The 20,811-nt window shown below is 34.4% G+C and overlaps 2 protein-coding genes across 4 annotated transcripts in view; one reads left to right on the top strand and one right to left on the bottom strand.

The window, feature by feature from the left end:
- Window positions 1–15,175, top strand: part of LOC111515420 (HEAT repeat-containing protein 6) — a 72,206-nt gene extending 57,031 nt beyond the window's left edge. Inside the window, exons 11-17 of the mRNA XM_074171460.1 lie at window positions 1,825–2,065; window positions 3,710–3,870; window positions 6,346–6,468; window positions 6,551–6,675; window positions 9,627–9,861; window positions 11,374–11,694; window positions 14,751–15,175. Coding sequence (XP_074027561.1) covers window positions 1,825–2,065; window positions 3,710–3,870; window positions 6,346–6,468; window positions 6,551–6,675; window positions 9,627–9,861; window positions 11,374–11,694; window positions 14,751–15,017 — 1,473 coding nt within the window. The 3' untranslated portion in view covers window positions 15,018–15,175. The remainder of the gene's footprint in view (window positions 1–1,824; window positions 2,066–3,709; window positions 3,871–6,345; window positions 6,469–6,550; window positions 6,676–9,626; window positions 9,862–11,373; window positions 11,695–14,750) is intronic.
- Window positions 15,176–16,214: 1,039 nt separating this feature from the next.
- Window positions 16,215–20,811, bottom strand: part of hob (bridge-like lipid transfer protein family member hobbit) — a 50,349-nt gene continuing 45,752 nt past the window's right edge. Inside the window, exons 30-34 of one of the 3 annotated variants that reach the window (XM_074171457.1) lie at window positions 20,148–20,335; window positions 19,882–20,094; window positions 17,403–17,507; window positions 16,885–16,936; window positions 16,215–16,839 (exon numbers count right to left, since the gene is read on the bottom strand). In XM_074171457.1, the coding sequence (XP_074027558.1) occupies window positions 16,802–16,839; window positions 16,885–16,936; window positions 17,403–17,507; window positions 19,882–20,094; window positions 20,148–20,335 (596 nt within the window). In that variant the 3' untranslated portion in view covers window positions 16,215–16,801. Of the gene's footprint in view, window positions 16,840–16,884; window positions 16,937–17,402; window positions 17,508–19,881; window positions 20,095–20,147; window positions 20,336–20,360; window positions 20,748–20,811 lie in introns of those variants that run through there. The other 2 variants (XM_074171458.1, XM_074171459.1) reach the window with 2 other exon arrangements.

The following is a 20,811-nucleotide window of genomic DNA, read 5'->3' as shown; positions in this document are numbered from 1 at the left end:
GTAGTATTGCTATTTTCAAATAAGCATAAAGGAAATTTCAAGTACTTTACTACACAATCAGGCAAGGTCTTTCCCTGGGAGCGCACTCCATTATTGTTCTTCTCCGTGAGCAAGTCAGCAATCCGAGTGTCAAACACATTTCTAGTGAAGATATTATAATTACTGTGAAGAACGTCAACTAGTTGTCTGGCATGGTGCATGACTTTGCAGGTGTGTGGTGATTCAAATAGATTCTTCATTGCTTGATGAACGTGCCAATTCCTTAAAAGAACCGTGTCAAATAAGTATACACGTTTCCATGTGCATAGAGCGAGAAGTTTCACAGTAGCGGCCTGACTATTTTCCAATCCGAATGCTATGACTGCAATCGTTTCTGCTTCAGACAGTTTCTCAATGGCCTCATGATACTGTCTATCTTGTTGGTCCAAATAAACGTAATTAGTACACATGTCCTTCAATTGTCGGTATTCCTCTTCAGTTGACTCAATTTTCTTGTATTCTTTAGCACCGTCCACGTCCGCGGAACCTTTCAACTTATGAATTTTCTTGATTTCTTTTCGATAAAATGCACACACTCCTTGAAGTTCATTTGCGTGGTTCAGAAACTTTGTGTTCACCAATTCCATTCGATGTTTGCCTCCGGTCAAGTAGTTCCCTTCGACTGTATTATGATCATACAGTGTCAAAATGAGGTAGTCACCATGTTTGAAAACTTCATTATAAGGCACCTTGACATCCATGTTGCAAAAATTTTGATAATATTCTAAACTTGTATAAGAATAAAATGTTTACCCACAAGAATAATTACCAGTGGAACTTTGAAAAGAATAATGAGTCTAGTAGATTAGTACTACTGTATTTATAGTGATGCCCCCTCTCCTAATCAACTCATTATTATAGTAATTTAACGAATCTAGGTAGAAGACAGGTACGTTTTAGAGACTATAGTCTGAAATTTTTTATACCTGAGTAATCGAAACAGAAAGATCGCAAAAGAAATGAAATTCACAAACGTTGGAAAAGTAAAAATGACAATATATATGTTCATTTCAGGTGTTAGTGGAATTGTAATAATTTTTTTCTGATCTCAATGTAGCTTTGATGAATGTGAAATACATTATAGAAGGTTTATCTTCATTAATAACAAACGAAATTCCATCCAAATTATAAAAAGTCCTTCCACTACCCCTACAAATAATGATAATGTGCATGTCCATTCCAAAAGTTCATCACTCTGGGAAAGTACTGATGGAATAACTTTATTCACTCAAATTCTAAAATTCAAACCGAAAGCAGCATCTGCTTTTTGAGGACAGCATGTTGTATGAATTTTAAAGTTTGTGCTGATTTGAATAGGTAAATATTGTAGGTAGAAGACAAGTGAATATTAGAGGCTATAATCAGATGTTTTGAAGATGATAATGTTACTTCATTAACAGGTATATTTTTTTTCACCCAAGCAATTCAAATAATCTGAAAAAAATGGAAATGAAGTTAACAAACTGCGGGAAATTAAAAATAATGTGTATTTATTCCAGCTGTCAGAAGAATCAGAATTGTTTTTTTCTGTTCAGGTTCTATACAGGTAATTGTCTATTGTGTAAATTCATCAATATCAAAAATGTGAAGTGGGGGCCTCCTTTATTCACGCCGGTATCCAGGCCGGGTACGAAATATTTTTTAAATAATGAAAAAAGCCCCTGTCATTCATTCACAATGTTCATCTTCAGAATGTTCGTTCATCAAGATACTGGAAAGCTTACGGTTAACAACAGATAAAGTTCTGAAATATTACTTTTCCCAAAACCCGTTTTCAATTTTCAGGTTGCTAGAAGGTACAATGATCAAGACAGTACAGTACCTGCACCAGTCAAGTTGGAATCTCTCCAGGTGATATCTGTTATGAGTAGAAATTTTTTTGAGGAACTCATTGCTCCTTATATCAGTCACATTACGAAAGCTCTTAGTGCCGCGTTAGATGATAAATATCCTGACTTGAAATTGCATGCTGGAAGAGCAATCGATTTCATTGGGCAAGCTATGAACAGATATCTCAGTAGTACAGGTATGTGTACAAGATGAATAATTTCACGATTAAATGAAAGTGTTCTTTGAAATATACAGTCATACCCGTAAATATGACTGTAGAAGAGTCAATGATGAGTTTTGTACTTTTTGTTGTTGTTAACCTTTGTTAATTTCAATTTTTTGACATGATCCGTTCAAAAAATAAAAGGGGGGGGGGCATTAAAGAAATGCACTGTACACTGTGAAAGAGTCAATGATGAATTTTGTACTTTTTGTTGTTGTTAAACTTTGTTCATTCAAATTTTTTGACATGATCCGTTCAAAAAATAAAAGGGGGGACATTAAAGAAATGCACTGTACACTGTGAAAGAGTCAATGATGAATTTTGTACTTTTTGTTGTTGTTAAACTTCGTTCATTTAAATTTTTTGACATGATCCGTTCAAAAAATTAAAGGGGGGGGGCATTAAAGAAATGCACTGTACACTGTGAAAGAGTCAATGATGAATTTTGTATTTTTTGTTGTTGTTAACCTTTGTTAATTTCAATTTTTTGACATGACCCGTTCAAAAAATAAAAGGGGGGGCATTAACGAAATCCACTGTACATTATTATGAAAGAGTCAATGATGAATTTAGTATTTTTTGTTGTTGTTAACCTTTGTTAATTTAAATTTTTTGACATGATCCGTTCAAAAAATAAAAGGGAGGGCATTAACGAAATGCACTGTACACTATGAAAGAGTCAATGACGAGTTTTGTACGTTTTGTTGTTGTTAAACTTTGTTCATTTAAATTTTTTGACATGATCCGTTCAAACAATGAAAGGGGGTGCATTAAAGAAATGCACTGTACACTGTGAAAGAGTCAATGATGAATTTTGTACTTTTTGTTGTTGTTAAACTTTGTTCATTTAAATTTTTTGACATGATCCGTTCAAAAAATAAAAGGGGGGCATTAAACAAATGCACTGTACACTGTGACATGATCCGTTCAAAAAATAAAAGGGAGGGCATTAACGAAATGCACTGTACACTATGAAAGAGTCAATGATGAGTTTTGTACTTTTTGTTGTTGTCAACCTTTGTTAATTTCAATTTTTTGACATGATCCGTTCAAAAAATAAAAAGGGGGGCACTAAAGAAATGCGCTGTACACTGTGGAAGAGTCAATGATGAGTTTTGTACTTTTTGTTGTTGTCAACCTTTGTTAATTTCAATTTTTTGACATGATCCGTTCAAAAAATAAAAAGGGGGGCACTAAAGAAATGCGCTGTACACTATGGAAGAGTCAATGATGAGTTTTGTACTTTTTGTTGTTGTTAACCTTTGCTAATCTAAAAATGAATGTCAGGGTCAGTGGAGAATCTCCAACAATGTAATAAAAGACAAACTGAACCTGCCTAATGTAATCTCTTTTTTGAAAAAAAAAATGTGTAATTAGTCATAAGTTTTGCCATTAAATAAGATGAAAAATATAAGAAAGTGACTGTTTTGCTGTATATTGCTTGTTTTTCGAAAATATTTATCGGTGACTCAATATCAACATGCCTGAAGCTTCGGACAGACGTTGAAAAATGGCAATGAAAAGGATATTCATTACTTAATTCTATTATTGATATTTTCAATAGCCGACATAGTAATATTGTTTGTCAAATTTAAAAAATAACTTTTTTTGTTTCAGCAACAAAACAAATTGTTCCCTTCGAATACTATTTGCAGTTTTGGCAAACGCTTTTCAATGAGTCTCTTATTAATTTGGTGCAAAGTGAACAAGTAATTTTGAGAGCAGTGGGATGTGATTGCCTAGGAAGTATAGGAAATGATATTTTTGATAAGTTACCTGTAAGTAGGAACTCTGTACAAAAAATAGGGTGAATGTTAAAATTTCGCGAGCAATTTTTTTTATTATTTTACGTTGATACATTCGTCTCGAATATATCTTCACAGTTTTAGCTGTTTAGCATGTTTAGTTTGTTGGTGGGAGGCATAAAAGTTGCAAGTATTTTGAGTGTTCGGCAGTTTTCTGCTATTGATAAACTGGATCAGCGAATTTGCATCAAATTTTGTCTAAAACATGGAATTGAGTATTCAAAAACACTTAAAATATTGGCAGGTCTAGAAGAAACAACTGATAAAAATTTAATGCTACCTATGTATCATTTTGGTTTCAAATCAAATTCTGAATTATAAAACACAAGACTTAAAATTAATGTGGGAAATTACACCGACGGTCTTGAGCCAGTTTTTTATATTTTGGTTCTCGTGAGGAACAGCAAATTCGAATTGTATCTTCTAGGTGGGTGTTCGTTATTTGTTTTTCAAAAAATTCATCTTTGAGAAATATGTTTCACATACGTATGTCGAGCCTAACATAGTAGCCAAATTTATAGCTAGTTTCTTGCAATTATCATATTTTTCTGGGACATGTTTGGCCCAGAATTCTTCAGTGGATAACGTTTTATACATTTGCAAAGACACATCTTCTTGCAAATCAATTATCTCTATTTGAAGTGATGCCTTCAACAGATTAAACAACTTGTCAGCCACATCTGCCTTCTCCCACACACCACCAGGAGATAAACTATAATTCCTAAGCTCTAACTTTGTCTATCATCTCACAGGAAGAATCTGGTAGTAATTTCTCGAGAAATTTGCCAATAATTTCAACAGTGGTTCATAAAAGAGTTGAGAAAATCTACCGAAAACTGAAGATAACATTGTTGAAAATCTTTCAAGTCGTTGAAGAACTTGACTCTATTGAAAACATTTTTCCCACCCCAGAACAGTAAATTATTGCTGACAAAGTTATGAGGTTGAGAATTGTGTTCTTTCTTCTCCTCTCGTTTGAATTTCAATTTATTTATTATTATTATTACCCTGGTGTTTTCTGAAAGCATTCTATTCTGTTTTCTTTTGTAACATTCAGACCCCGATATTACTGTGCTTACATTAATTCAATGAAAATGGAGTTGAATGAAGTTGATATGTTTTGTGTGCATATGACAATCTTTCATGTATGTTTGGTTTAATTTTACCCTAAGTATTATTTTATGTATAAGTACAAAATGCTATTTGACCTATCCTATAACTTTGTAAGTTCTACAGGATTAATAAAGTTATTAACTCTCCGTTTTATTCGTGAAATTATAAAACAACGATAAAAATAAAAACAACAATAAAAATACAGTCCACGTACATTAATACTCAACATATTGTATGTGAGTTTGGAATGTTTCAATAGTCTGGCAAATAGCAGAGTGTAGTATAATGACGGATTTCCACCAAACTGACAAAACCACAACTATGTTGATTTCAACAAATCAAAAACTTAGTTGTCAAAATAAGAAATATTTTGAAGACTTTGTGTCGCGAACGACTGTTTTTGTCAACAATGAAATGTCCCGTCGGCAGGCGAAAAGATCAAAATGTTTCGGTGTTTTGTCTGTGTTTTTGTAAACTGAGTTCGCAATGTGGAAAAGGTCAGCGATATTAATATTTTATTGAAAGTGTTAATCTGTGACGGGTATAAATTTCAATTATCGGCACTAGGCAGGCTACTTTTATTGATTTGCTGTATTGTTGTTTATGTCAAACAAGAATGAGATTTAATTTTCCATTGAAGAACATGAACGAAAAAAAGGCAATGGAGTAGTTTAATTGCTGTTCCAGTAGTAAAAACAATAGACAACAGTTTTCAACAAAACACACGACTCACACTCGTTTTTGTTTCTGTCTTTGAAAACTAAACTAGTCGCAAGCGAGTTCATTTTATGGAAATGCGTCTTAAGAACTATAATAAAAACGTCCCATTCCTAACAGGTCACTGTTTACTTTTTATTATTTCATCAAGCTCTTATTAGCTTTGTATAGCGGCATCTGCCCGCGAATATATCAAGCAATAATGTTGATAATTATATTGCTTGACCTATTCGCGAGCAGATGGCGCTGTTCGTAACCTCCTTGATATAATTCGAACTCACTTTTCAGTTCAATGTTCTTTAAAAGCGTGTCTTTTAGTATTTTCAAACTATATTTATTTATGAACCACTCTCTTAAAACAAACATAAATTTTCCCGGTAACTTATTCGCTAATTTCGATTCACCCAGTTAGATTTCAATAGTGAAGTTAGAGTTGAAGATTGAGTATAGTTCATCTCTTTTTTTGATAACGCTAATGTCGTTGGTAAAATTCCTGTCAAGAATACTGTTAGATTCTGGTGCGTGAGAAAAGTTTTCTGTTTAATTCATGAGTAGTACTCTTTCAATTGGTTTGCATCTGGAATAAATTGATATTCGAGTTTTTTTCTTCTGTTCTAGAGAGATAAACAAATTATATGTATCACTTTATTATTTTCTTGTACAAGAGATGAAGGACAGAGTGTTAGAGGTGCTGCAGTGAGGGCCTTAGGAATGTGCATTTTGTATCCAACTGTTAAAGAGGTAAGGATACAACAATTGGCATGTACTTTTTATATTATAGTGTTCAAAAAAACAGCAAAGAACATGTTTGTATTATTTTCAGGATCCTGGTTTCGTAATCGATACAGCAGAAGCTATTCATCGATTACTCAGAGATAAATATTTGATGGTTAGGGTAAAAGCATCTTGGTCTTTGGGCAATCTGAGCGAATCTTTAGTTTCCATGAGGTAATTTTTTTCTTAACGCTCTCTAATTTCAGGTGTCTTAATTCTTTCAAGCTAATTTGACTCCAAATTAACTCTGGTCCGTAACTCAACACATTGAGCAGAATAATTCGTGTAGCTTCATTGAAAACACACATAAGGATTTAGTTTTGAATTAAGTTGGTTTACCACCTATCAGTTATATGTGGATTGTTCAAAAAATAAGGTTAATATTCATATTTCGCGGTCTACTTACATTCAGTTAGCGATTTTTTTATGTTATTACGCTCATCTCGAACATATGTTCACAGTTTCTCAACAAAAAAAACAGTGTTCAAGCCCACCAGGAAAATATAGCAAAGCCTGAGATCTGCGAAAGACAAAAGAGATCCACTATCAGCTGCGGGGGTATATCGTATACCATGCACCTCCGGAAAAGTTTATATCGGTACCACCAAAAGATAGGGCGCATTTGATAATACGTCGTTAGAATCAATCATCCAGGCGTCGAGGAGAAGAGGGATTGACAAGACAAGCTGTAGGTGGATATATACAACCATTATGGGGCTGTTCTCAGAGGGGGTTCTATCCCCTCTGTTATGGAACCTTGTAATGGACGAGCTACTATGTCTCTTGGATCACAATGGGTATAAAGCACCTGGCTATGCAGACGACTTAGTCATCTTAGTCCAGGGTAAATACAATAATGTAGGATGCATGCAGCAGGCCCTGAACATTATAACAAGATGGACCGAAGAAGAAGGGCTTAACATAAGCCCATCCAAATCGACCATAGAAGCATTCACCAAAAGGACTAAAGCGGATGGTCTCGGACCTCTAAAACTTCGAAGTGAAGAAATTCAAATGTTGAGGGAGGTTTAATATCTGAGAGTAATCCTAGATCCCAAACTGACTTGGAACCAACACTTGGACAGGATAAAGAGGAAAGCGGAGGTAGCACTGATGCTCGCCAGACGCACCTATGGAAAAACATGGGGGCTAAAGGCAGACATGGTACATTGGCAATACATGATGGTGGTTAAACCCATGAAAACACATGCATCTCTGGTCTGGTGGCCAAAGATAAAGCAGGCGACCGCCATCAACAAACTAGTCAAGGTGCAATTAGCCCAAGAGGCTGTAGTGTTTTCTGGAGACTTGGACTAAATGGACAAGTCAGATAGCTCCCAAGGTACAAAAAAAAACCACCAAAAGATCCATGGGTACGCAAGGCTGAATGAACATCGGAGAAAATGTAGATTAGGTCAAATAGAAAAATCGGCAGTAGCGGAACACGCGTTTAGTGAACGAGATCATACGATACTGTTCGAAGATGTGAAACTACTACTATAAAAACTACAACAGAAAAGAGGAGGCGATAACGCTTAACCGGATTTGGAGTCCCATACTAAAAGATGCTAAGGTGGCAGCAGTGCAACGCAATGTAACAGGTCATAACACTTCGTCCAATAACAACGCACCAACTAGAAAAGCGGGCTACCTGTGTCAACATAAATACAGCTTACGAACTAGAAATCACCAGTCATCGGTAAACCATCAGGATGAATAGACCTCTGAAGAAGCCAGCCACTCGTGCTGGCGAAACGCTAGGATACACTTCCAAACCACGGCGGCCTTCAAACCCGAACGAAGATCGTAACACTGAATAATTATTTTTCGAAAAAAAATGAAAGTTCGCCTTATTTTTTAAACAGCCCTCGTATTCTATATTGTTGGTAATTTTTATTTGTTACTGTTCAGAATATATCAATTTAATTTTAAATTCTAATAAACTTGATAATTAAAGCTTCCAACCTACCAATTCGAATTGTTCAAAATCAGTCTAATGACCGATGAATCTCTTTCAAGAAAATAAATATTTCGATATGAAATTCCAAACATTCACCTCAACTAGTCAACCGGTAAACAGGGTTTTTCTCAGATCAACGTTTCGTTTATACGGTCAATCGACCGTATCAATCATTCTCAATCAGTCTCAATACCACGAAACTGCTTATCTGTAGGTGATCACTGAAAGAATTTCCTCCGTGAGTGAATTTGCAAAGAAGTCTGTCGGATTTACTTCAATGTCTGTCATGGTATTAACCGGAGAAGTATTTGTTTTTCTACTAACATTTGCCAGATCCTTCTGTGTAGGAACATTGGTAGAGTTATTGAACGGAACTGGCCGATACTTTATGAAAATCCATATTAAAAAATACAGTTCATTGTAGGATTTTCACTATAAAGAGTTTTACAAAATCCGCTATACAATAGCTTCCTCAAGCGTGAACTAACTGGTTTATGCTTGAATATCATACAATAAACTGTATTATTTTTTTTTTCACATTAGTAGAAATTTTTTTCAAAATATCTATGTTATTATTACTTGGTCGGTTGGTAACCAGTCGGTTCGACGTGGGTGCTTTATTGCTCTCTCAAATTGACCGCCGTGTTGGTCGGTGGTTCAAGCCCTAGGCTGAACGATCGATTTTCACTTGCTATCGTCCAACCCGTCTTAGTAATCACACGTTAAAAGGTAAGACCTCGTTAGTCCTTAGCTCACACAAGTTTCGACTTCTGAGGATTGTCGTTCGTAGGGGTGCGACAGCTGGTTAACGGAAAAACAGATTTTAAACAGGGAGATTACTTGGGTTAAGTTTGAAATCTGTTTTTCCGTTAATCAGCTGTTGCCCCCACGACAACTCTCAGAAGTTGAGAAACTTGTGCGAGCTAAGGACTAACGAGGTCTTACCTTTTAACGTGTGATTCCTAAGTTTAGGAACTGATTTTAAACACAAGGAATGTGATGGGATTAGTTTCTGTTGGTATTTTTCTTTCTTCAATTGATTTCAGATGCTCTCCATGATTTATTTTGTTTGAAACGCAAATCGTGACTATTTAAATTAATGCATGCGCCCTCAAATTGTTGTTATTATAAACTGTTCGAAAGCTATGAAGCTCTTACCTTTCAGTAAATCTCCATGTGGAATTGAGGAAATAACAGAAAATCTCATTCTGAAGATGTTACAGATTAGTATAGATTCAGCCAATGATCATGATAAAATTAAAATGAATGCAGTTCGATCAATAGGGAATTTGTTGCTGTTATTTACAGACCTTTCCATGGAAAAAACTAAAATCAAGGAAATTACCCAACAAGCTTTCAAAGTTTTGGTTGACAAATGTACAACTGGATCAAATACTAAGGTGAGAACTTTACGGTTAGTAGGGGGGCATACTTGAAGACTGTCTGCCAATCAAATTATCTGAAAGAACAATTCGTTCTGGCCAGTCTTGACTCTAGGTTAATGGACTGACACCTATCAGAAAACAAATATTCCCCTGGCTGTTACCCGAAGGACGTTGGATTATATCCGACAAGTGTCAGTGCAGGATTTTCCACTGAAGCAATTCCTGCATATGCTGTTGGCGAAACAACTGCCGCAATCGATTTTCAATTATTGGAACAGGCACACTTGCAGACCCGTTTCGGGCTCTTTGGCCTCTCGTCAGTGCAAGGTAATGTCCATCATCAACATGAAGTTGATGATTCGCCATAATTGAAAATAGATATCCTTTCAGGGTATCATTCCTCGAACAAGGCTGAAATGAACGACAAATAACATGTTTGTTTGAAGGTGATTGACAATGTTTTGTGATGAATTTCACTAGTTCGGACTTCCATTGTCTATTATATAAAATGATTTGAAATCCCTGAAACAAGTAAAAAAGAATAATTAAAAAAGAATAGTTGAAAATAACACTTATATTAAGCAACAATAAACCTGAAATGAAATGATAGTAAAATAACCTACAAGTAAAAATATAATAATTGAATAAATAAAAAAATAAAAATTGAAGGAATGCAAAAAGAAAATAATAAAAATAAAAAAGTGTAGAGATTCCAAGTCACGTTAGTTCACGACGTTTCGATTGTTGGTATCTACAATCGTCTTCGGGTGATGACTCGGGTCATCACCCGAAGACGATTGTAGATACCAACAATCGAAACGTCGTGAACTAACGTGACTTGGAATCTCTACACTTTTTTATTTTTATTATTTTCTTTTTGCATTCCTTCAATTTTTATTTTTTTATTTATTCAATTATTATATTTTTACTTGTAGGTTATTTTACTATCATTTCATTTCAGGTTTATTGTTGCTTAATATAAGTGTTATTTTCAACTATTCTTTTTTAATTATTCTTTTTTACTTGTTTCAGGGATTTCAAATCATTTTATATAATAGACAATGGAAGTCCGAACTAGTGAAAGACAAATAACATATCCGCATACCAACCGCATATCCGAATCGCCCAATTCCTCGTGTAAGGAAAAAAACTTCACTTATAGAAGTGTCAGTCCATTAACTTACAGTGTAGGTGACTTGAGACCGGCCTGATCGAATTGTTTCTTGAGATAATTTAATACAAGGGTGAGAAGTTCACATAATGTCAACATTTTTGGTGTTTTTGGTATACAACCAGTTGATTCAGAAAACACAAATAAGATCAGTCAGTGTGATGAAAAAACAGTACATACACGGCGGTTAATACATAAATATAATAGTATCAAAAAATATTAAATTATAATGGTTATAGTAAACAGATCAAACATACTGAAAATTACGTTTTTCTGACACGTCTGCCAATATTTTTCTCATCAATTTTCCATTTGCTAGTGAAGAACAATATAAAATGAATATTCCTTGTTACTAGGTGAGGTGGAATGCTTGTTATGCTCTCGGAAATGCTTTGAAGAACTGTGCCTTCTATAAGAATTATTCAGCTACAACTCCTAAAGAATGGCAGACTGCTATTTTCGCATCAGTTTTTAATGGACTGGCAGATCTTGTCGTAAGTTATCGCAATTTTAAAGTGAGGATAAATGCAGCTCTAGCCTTATCGACTCCATCTCAGAGAGAACATTATGGACTTTTTTTTATTCCATTATGGCGCGCTCTGTTGAAGGGACTGGAAAATTCACAAAACGTAGATGACTTTAACGAGTATAAACATAGGGATAACCTCGTAGATCAGGTAAGATTCTCTTATATTAAGTGAGCTGATAAGTTCTTAGGCTAACACACAGATGTCGCTACTAGTATCAAATCCATATGATTTTTAGTTAACCATAACCTTCGACAGAAACGTTTCAAATATCACAGCTGTCGGACTATTAGTTTGTGGGATAGAAGATTTTGAGTGAAGCAATTTTTGTTAGTTTGAGGAAAATAGATAAAAAGGAATTCTTTAATGAAATGAATTAAAACACTTTTTTGTCTAATTTACACTAGTTATTTTATTTTTACGACCGGTTTCGGGTTTTACCCATTATCACTCATATAGTTAACTCCACTTTTATTGAAGGGAGGTTTCCGGATATGCTGAAAATGTTAAAGGTTTTGCCAATATACAAAAATAAGGGCTTTCGATTTGACTGTGCATCTTACAGGCCTATATCGCTACTTAGTCAGTTTTCTAAGATTATTGAATACTGTTTCTATCAAAGGATTATATGATTACTTTGAATCGTTCAGATTATTTTCTTCTAGTCAGAATGCTTATAGAAGAAATAAATCTAAGTTAGTGCAATTGATCAACTCATTAAACATGCGCTGGAAATCTTGGAAAACAAATAGCGAATTTTAGGATTTTTTTTTTGATTTGGGCAAAGCTTTTGACCCCGTTGACCATGACATAATGTTACACAAATTGCAGTTTTATGGTATACGAGGCTCTGCATTGAATTGAGTTGGATCTTACCTGACTGATCATAGTTAGCTGGTCTGTGTGAATGGAATGGATTCTGAAAGAAAATGTATATCAAGAGGGGTACCTCAAGGCTCTGTTTTGGGACCCCTTGCATTTTTTGTTTTTATAAATGATTTTCCGAAATAGATAGATAGATAGATTTATTAAAGCTTTCAATTTAAACAATTGATAAAACTCAAGTCATAAAAATGATTACATTTACAATACAAATGTCAGTTAATATAAATAAAAGCATAGGTAAATACAATAAGTATATGAAAATGACAGGAACAAATAAGTAAATATCACAGATAAAGATTGATGAGTAGAATGTAATATTGAAGTTACTAGGAAGCTTAAATTTGATACAGACTGAAAATGGTTATTTGTCCATGAATTCTTGTAATGAATGTGACTCAATGTCACACAACAGATCGAAAACACGTTTTTTAAAAATTTGTTTTGTCCGATCTTCTTTGATAATCATGGGTAAATGGTTGTAGAATTCAGTTGATGTCTATATTTGTCATCTTCAAAATTCAATTTGTTCTCGTTTACAAAAAGTACACAAACATAAATATATATAGTATATATACAGTAAGCATTTTGTTACCCTTGAAGGTACCCCGACAAGTGTCTGTGTAATTCAAATTGAAAATTGTTTTCAATATACGTTTCTGCATTATGAAAATACGTTCCAGTTGTGTACTCCCTCCCCATACTAATATTCCATATTTCAGCAGAGGATAAACAGTCCCATAATATGCCATTTTCAGTGCATCGATTTTCAAGTGACGTCTCAACCTCATGATTCAGTTTATCATCTATATAAATTCCTAACAGTTTTGTACTCGTTGAAATATTTAGTCTTTCACTACTGAGCTGAAAATACTCCGGAATAGAAATATTCATGTGAACAGTTTTAAACAAAATGCAGTCTGTTTTAGATGTGTTCAACAATAACTTGTTGGTATTGAAATATGTGGATGCTATAGAAATGCTATTTGAAATGGATTATTCCAAGTTGAGGTTCCTGTTTACTGGTACAATGAGATTGTGTGCATAGCTCACAACTTTAGTACTTGATTTTTTGTAAATTTCAGAGAAATCATTTATGTATATAATGAATAGTAAAGGTCCAAGTACACTTCCCTGTGGTACGCCTTTTTCTATTTCAGTGAAGTCTGAGAAAAATTCATCATTTCGTTGCCTAGTTCTGCGGGAACTATGTCCGAAGTAATTGTCAAAGCTAATGAAGTAACTGATCAAATTGAGGAGTGGTGTTCTACAAATGGCCTGCTGCTAAATTCTGCCAAATCTCAAATGCTCAACTTTGTTACTAAAAATATAACTATTGATAAAAGCTATTTGGTAAGATTGAATAATGAAACTTTACATCAAGTTAATTGTACTAAATTCTTGGGTGTTGATATTGATGATGAACTTACCTGGAAGTTCCATGTTGATAGTGTCAAACTGAAGCTCAGTAAACATATATATTTACTTCGTCGGTTAAAACAAACAGTCTCTCTTGATGTTCTCAAGCTTTTATACCACAGTTCAATTCAGTCAGTGATTTCCTATGGTCTTGAACAGTGTGGCTTATCAGCTAAAGCTGATGAAGTTTTTGTTATTCAGAAAAAGGTAATCAGAATTCTGGCTGGTGCATCTTCAAGTGAACACTGCAGGCCATTATTCATTCGTTATAGTTTATTAACAATGTCTAGTTTGTATACCTGCCAAACACTGATAAAAAACAATATTTCAATCATTCCTAGAAATGAGCAAATCCATGAACATTTCACCAGAAATGAATCTCAACTATATCAACTTTATAGTAGATTGACAGTATCAAAGAATCACCTCATGTGCTGTGGGGTTGAGCTACATAATAAGCTTAGTGAGGACAGTAAATCCTCAAATAATATCAATGCCCTTAAAAGGCGATTCAAAATTTTTCTATCACAAAAAGCATACTACTCGAATCCTGATTTGATTGTAACTTATTAACTTTTTTTTTATGTATGTTTTACGTTTTATATTGACTTCTTTATGTTTGTTTGACCTGTTGAATCAGCCAGTATTTTATGGTGATGTTATGTTTTTTTTTGTCTGTGATTATGAAGGAAAACTGATTCAATAAATGTTTTATTGATATCAAGTTTTATACTTGATGGGGTAAAACCCGAAACCGGTCCTAAAAATAAAATAACTGGTGGAAATTAGACAAAAAAATTGTTTTTCATCCATTCCATGGATTCCCACAAAATAAGCAAGTCATCATACACACATATTATTCTAGAGTTATTTTAAAAAAAGTAAAACAACGGGTTTCTTTTCAGATTTGCATAAGCTTAGCTCATCTCACAACATTACTCCAGACAGAGGATCTGACCCAACTCCAAGAAACAATCCAGCTCAATTTTGATATTTTTAAAACTCATACCCACAAAGTTTTCGAAAGACTTCTTCCTGAAAACTCCTCAGCTTTATTTTCGGCAGCTGACACTTTGACTATAATGAGCAAACAGAGTTCTCTTAGTGCAGAACAGAAAAGCGTGGTGGAGAGTTTGATTCATATTTTTCTACCAAATTATGCCCTGAAATAATGATTGAAATCATTGATATTTTTGAAATCGACATTTTCTAACGACCAAATTGCACTGTGGAAAGCTCTGTCTATTGACGATATCAGGACATGTGCTGCTGTTATGGAGGAACAAGTGTATTTGTATTTTTCTGAATAAACATGAACTTTTTAAATTTTTATCCCAATTATTTTTTCCATTCAAATCAACAAAAGAAATTTCCCAACCTTATAAACCAAATCCTTTCATTTGATGTTGTAATTTATTTATTTGATGGGAAAATAATTACAAAAAATAAAAAATAAGTTTTTTTTTTTTTCAGTGGTCTTCCAGTCGAATGAACAAGACTTGCAAGGTGCATTTCTTAGTTTTCCTGTGAGCCGCAGCATTTTCTTTTTCTTGTATCAGACTGATACCTCAGTGAATACTCATTCAATTTATTCGAAATAAGCACCATTTGAATCAGTGCACTTTTGCTAATGTAACACGAGTTAATTCATTTCGTCAGCAAAAAGACTGGGTGTTCTGGATTCGAAGAAGTCGACGAAGGCCGTTTTTGCCTTGTCCCGATTGGTGAAGGTTCTACCGGTGATAAAGTTATCGAAGTGTTCGGAAAGATGGTCGTCGGTTGTCGAAAGGTCTGGGGAGTATGGTGGATGAGGCAGAACTTTGACGTTCAATGCGTTTAATTTTCGGGCGGTGATTTGTGTCGATCTTTGAAAGCTCGCAACACCCACTTTTCGAGTTTTTTGACGTTTTAAACCATCTAAAACAGCATGGCAGCTGACGGCCAGTTCTACGCCATCCCATCTCCCGTTTGTGATGGGCTGTTTCGGTAGCGCTTTGGTTTAATTCGTATTCATTCAAATTGGCCTCAAATCACTTGACATCATATTTAGATGGGACATGACGAGCTGCCTATGACTTTTTGTGGTACTATTTGCTTCTAATTGGACAATATTCAGTGATTAGCTCTGTAATTATACTGAGTTAATCCCTTTATTGAAGCAGTTTTTCGTTTTTTTTTCCTTAGATAATTCCTTTTCAGTTTTTCACAGTATTTCCACATCAGCCTTCGGTGTCACTCTTGGGTTCATTTCCCAAGTGCTGCCTGTAAAAATAATGATCTGCTCGTTTTATTAAGGCCTTAACGTTCCTTGCAGAACATTACACAGATCCTTTTTTTTTCTGTAAGATAATATGAAATGAAAGAGAATATAAATAAATAAATATATTCATGAAATATACATACTCTCACACTGCAATACAAACATATAAATACTTGTATAAAAATGAATAACACAATGAAGACGTAAAACACAAACCTCTCTGTACCAATTGGTACAGAGAGTTCTTTTGGTAATTGTGTTCTTGAAAATAGTCATTCCAATGCCGATTTTTCATGAAAGTAAATGTAAAATTGGTAACGTTACTATATACTACGTACTATATAAATACATCTTAGATTTTTGGTTAATTGACAAAAAGTTGAAAATAATTTTACATATTCACTTCCTAACATATTACTATCACGTTTTTATAATCACAAAATATTCATCTTTTTGAAAAACGCCGATAGTTTTTCTGAATCATAAAGAATGAACATTAAAGAGGCAAAAATTACCAGATGTTCCACCATTAAAAGTCTCAAATCAGTTTGATGAATATTCTCATAAATTGGTAAACGTCATTCAACTGGATTAATAATTTACATCATCTTGATTATAGGCTTAAGTTTATTGTGGATATTATAACCTATTCCTTTGCTTTGATTTACCGAAAAAAAAACTCCTGCTCCTCTTTTTCTACTGTTCCTGTTTTCTATTACCTGCAAAATTAAAGTCTTATATTCGTGAATATTGTAAACTTTTTCCATTCCTTTATTTACCAAAACGAAAAACTCCTGATACTCCTTTTCTAATGCTTCTGTTTTCTGGTGCCTGTAAAATTATAGTGCACAGTTAAATTAAGAACTTCATCCATGGAATAGTTTTGATTTCTTTCTTCAAAATTTCCAAGTATTTTCCAAATTGAAAAACTAAAATTCACGAGAAATTCTTGCAGAAAGTGATTTTTGCAATGCCTTTATGTACTATCTCAATTTCCTGGAAATATCTAAATACTGAATGTAATTTTTTTTTGCAAAATAATTTGTTGAACAGGTCTCAGAGGATAGGCATTTGGGTTTCCGACCATAACCCTTGATTCTTGTTGAGGAATCGTTTGGAGTCAGTGATTTCAAAAAATCCCCAGGAAAATTTCTGGAGTAACTTCACGTTAAGAGTGTTTTTAAAGATTTGTTAAAAAAAAGTAATTGCTTTAATAAACAACATTATTTTTCCTGTCAAAACAACCACATGTACAAATACCTACTATCAGACATTTTCAAGGTCACAATTAACTTACATGTCTTGCTCCAAATAACATTCTAGCTTTATCTTCTTCTTGAGGTGTTGTACTTTCGTTTGATGATCCTGTATTCCTTTTTATTTGGAGTTTCTGCTTTATGGCCTTGAGAAAAATTATTATAAATTCAATAGAATTAAATTTCACTCATTACTGAAGTTTCATATGTACAATAATAATTAAAGATGAAACGGATATCCCTAACTATCCGGCATTCTTATTACTATCCGGCCGAATAACCTATAACTACTGTCTTTCCGGCCGGTAGCGGATTTCAAAAAAATATTTTTACGTAATTAATTGCTTTATTTAGTATCACTAAAGAAATACAATCAGTAATCACACAATAATTCTACAACTTAGAACTGCACAAAGGACAAATTATGGCGAATGAATACTAATTTCTCTACCTTAAGAAGCAGCAAGCGGTTTCGCTTGTCTTCGTAAATAAGGCTAGCTTCAGAAAAAAGTCTTTCGCTGTACACACTGCTGCAAGGTGCTGAAAGATAGATGTATTGCAATCAATACAATTAGGCAATAAATGAACCACAAGCGTGTTTCTTGCGATGTACCAAATGGCAACATTCCGCCGGACATTCGGCGGCCGAATATCCGGCTGCAAGGATGGTCGAATTACGGTATACGGCTAAACTTCTATCCGTTTCATCTCTAATAATAACGGGTATAAATACAAGAAAACTCATTGAAAAAGTCACAAAAAAAATTACAAGTTACATTGAAACATAGGAATTTAAGATTCAGTATATACAGTAAGGCTATACATAGTCTTATACATATTTTTCATACAGAGTGGTCCAACGAAAAGTATGCAACTTGCTTTTCTCCTATTTTTGTAACTTAATGCAAAAATGAAGTACTGGGTTGTACCCAGAACTTCATAATACCTAATAATTGACTTAGTAGAATCCTACTTCAGCAAGTGCTCAAAATGTGACCCATTTGCTTCCATACAATAATAAAGATTTCGTTCAAATCTATTCCTAACATTCTGTAGCATATCAGGTGTTATACTTTTGCACTCTGCTGTAATTCATTGGCGAAAATCTTCTATGGACTCGGGCTGCGTAGCAAAACATTTATTTTTCAAGTGTCCCCAAAGGAAAAAGTCTAAAGGCGATAAATCAGGTGACCTGGCAGGCCATTCGATGGGGCCTCTCCTTCCAATCCACCGTCCAGGAAACTGGCCATCTAAAAACTCTCTTACCGGAGCAACATAGTGAGGAGTTGCTCCATCTTGCTGGAAATGAAGTCGATCATCATTATGATTTTGGTCATTTTCAATTATTTCTGTTATGAGAGGATCAATTATATCTTCAAGCATGTTCAGGTAGACCTCACCAGTTAAATTCCCAGGAATAAAAAGTGGCCCTTCGATATGACTACCTAATATGCCACACCAGACATTGATTTTTTGAGAGGTATGGACCTCTCGGAATAAGTGTGGGTTACTGTCATCCCAGTAACGGCAATTATGCCTATTCACAGCTCTATTAAAAAAAATGTACTCTCATTGGAAAAGCATGTGTTGAATGATAGGTGCGGATCATCAATTAGTAGCTGGCTCAGTTGTTCACAAAATTGCAGCCTTCTATCAGGATCATCTTCATTGAGTTCCTGTACTAATTTAATTTTGTACGGATGAAATTTATAGGCTTTTAATATCCGTATTATGGACGAACGGGAGACACCTGAGGCTGCAGCAAGCTGATGGGTACTTTGAGTATGATCCAATTCAACATGTCCCAAAACAGCGACTTCCACTGCTTCATTTCTGATCGGTTTCCGTGGCTGGTGTTTCACATTACAGACAGATCCGGTATCGACAAACTTTTGGACTAACTTGGCAACGTACGAATCATTCACATTTTTTCCCGGGATGACTGTTATTAAAGAGGCGAGCAGTAAGTCTAGCACAACTATTATGTTGATAATAAAGTTTAACAATTTCAACTCGTTCAGGAATGGAATAAACCATTTTCACAGTAAAGTTGAAATAATTTCAAAAGCAACCGAACTGAATCAATGTACGTTTGTCTAAATTCTTTTTGTACACTTATCTGCTGTTGTTATTTGAACCAAAAAACGCGCGAGAGAAATTGAGGAATGTAGTAGTGATAAAAATGCCGTTTTTTCCGCATTTTCATTAACACCAAAAATATCGAATAAATGTTCTTGCTTTTTTAATAACTATTCAAATAAATACAACAAATTAAATATCATTGGAAAGAGAATTTTGTGCCCTTTCAAATGATATATCACTCGACCCCACTTCCATTTGAAATTTTAGGGTTGTTACTCACCCTCGCTAGGGGGTTGAAGGCACAGGTAGAAAAATACATCTAAAATGTGTCCCCCTCAAAAGCAAAATTGACCTGTCCGAGCATTTTTGCGTTAAGTTACAAAAAAAGGAGAAAAGCAAGGTGCATACTTTTCGTTGGACCACTTGATATAAACATACCTGCGATAAAATCACTCTTTTACTGTCGTTTCTTATGGCCATTAAAAAATCCAACCAGGTCCATGTCATATTGTGATACTCTAAAGTGGGAATGATTATAGAGTAATCTCTCAAATCCTCAAGATTCTTCTCTTTGGTACCCTTGTAACTAACTTTGACTGGCACTTCTGGGATTTTAATGTAAACAAACAATTTGTTTTTTTCAGCTCTTTCCTACAATACCCACTCATGAATTGTTTCAATTTGAAGGAATGTACAAAAAATACCTTCATTTTTTCAACATCATCAATGTGAACATAGAAATTTGAATCGCGGTTCCGTTTCAATTTAGACTTTTTTCCCTTCTGGTCGGCATCACCATCTTCACTTGTTCTGTCGTTGTAATCGTTATTTTCGCTTTCTCTTTCGGAAAAACAAAATTTCATCATTGTACTGTAGAACTTCTTGGTCAATCCTAGCAAAACATTATATTATTCACTCAACAATCTAAGGTATACGAGAACAATTCAAAAAATCATCGCTCATGAATTGTTGAATGACGTCCACGGCGATTTTGCTTAAAAGGGTAATAACTGGTGATGAATCATAGGTATATTACAGAATAAAGTATTACAAATCGATAAATTATGAAACAACAAAAATTAATTGGCGCTCCGGGGCGACTTCATTGATTCTAGTGGCGCATTTGCTTTTTCAGCTGCAGGAAAAACCTGCATCATCAAAACCAAAGTCCAATCATCCCAATGCAAGATCTCAGGAGAGCCAAGACCAAAAAAGCACGCCAAATTTGACCAAAAACAACACTGCAATCTTGTCTTAGCCACCATATTCACCAGACTTAGCCCCTTGCGACTTTTTCCTGTGCCCTGTGAAGGGTACGAAATAGAAATTGATGAATGAACGAATACTTTTTGAGAAAAATGAAAATTG

The sequence above is a fragment of the Leptinotarsa decemlineata genome, unplaced genomic scaffold (assembly GCF_025532065.1).
Source record: "Leptinotarsa decemlineata unplaced genomic scaffold, Ldec_3_MD MMD2_tig00000010_RagTag_RagTag, whole genome shotgun sequence".
Classification (NCBI taxonomy): Eukaryota; Metazoa; Arthropoda; class Insecta; order Coleoptera; family Chrysomelidae; genus Leptinotarsa; species Leptinotarsa decemlineata.
Note: the sequence above shows the minus strand (reverse complement) of the source record. Positions and strands in the feature narration are given on the sequence as shown.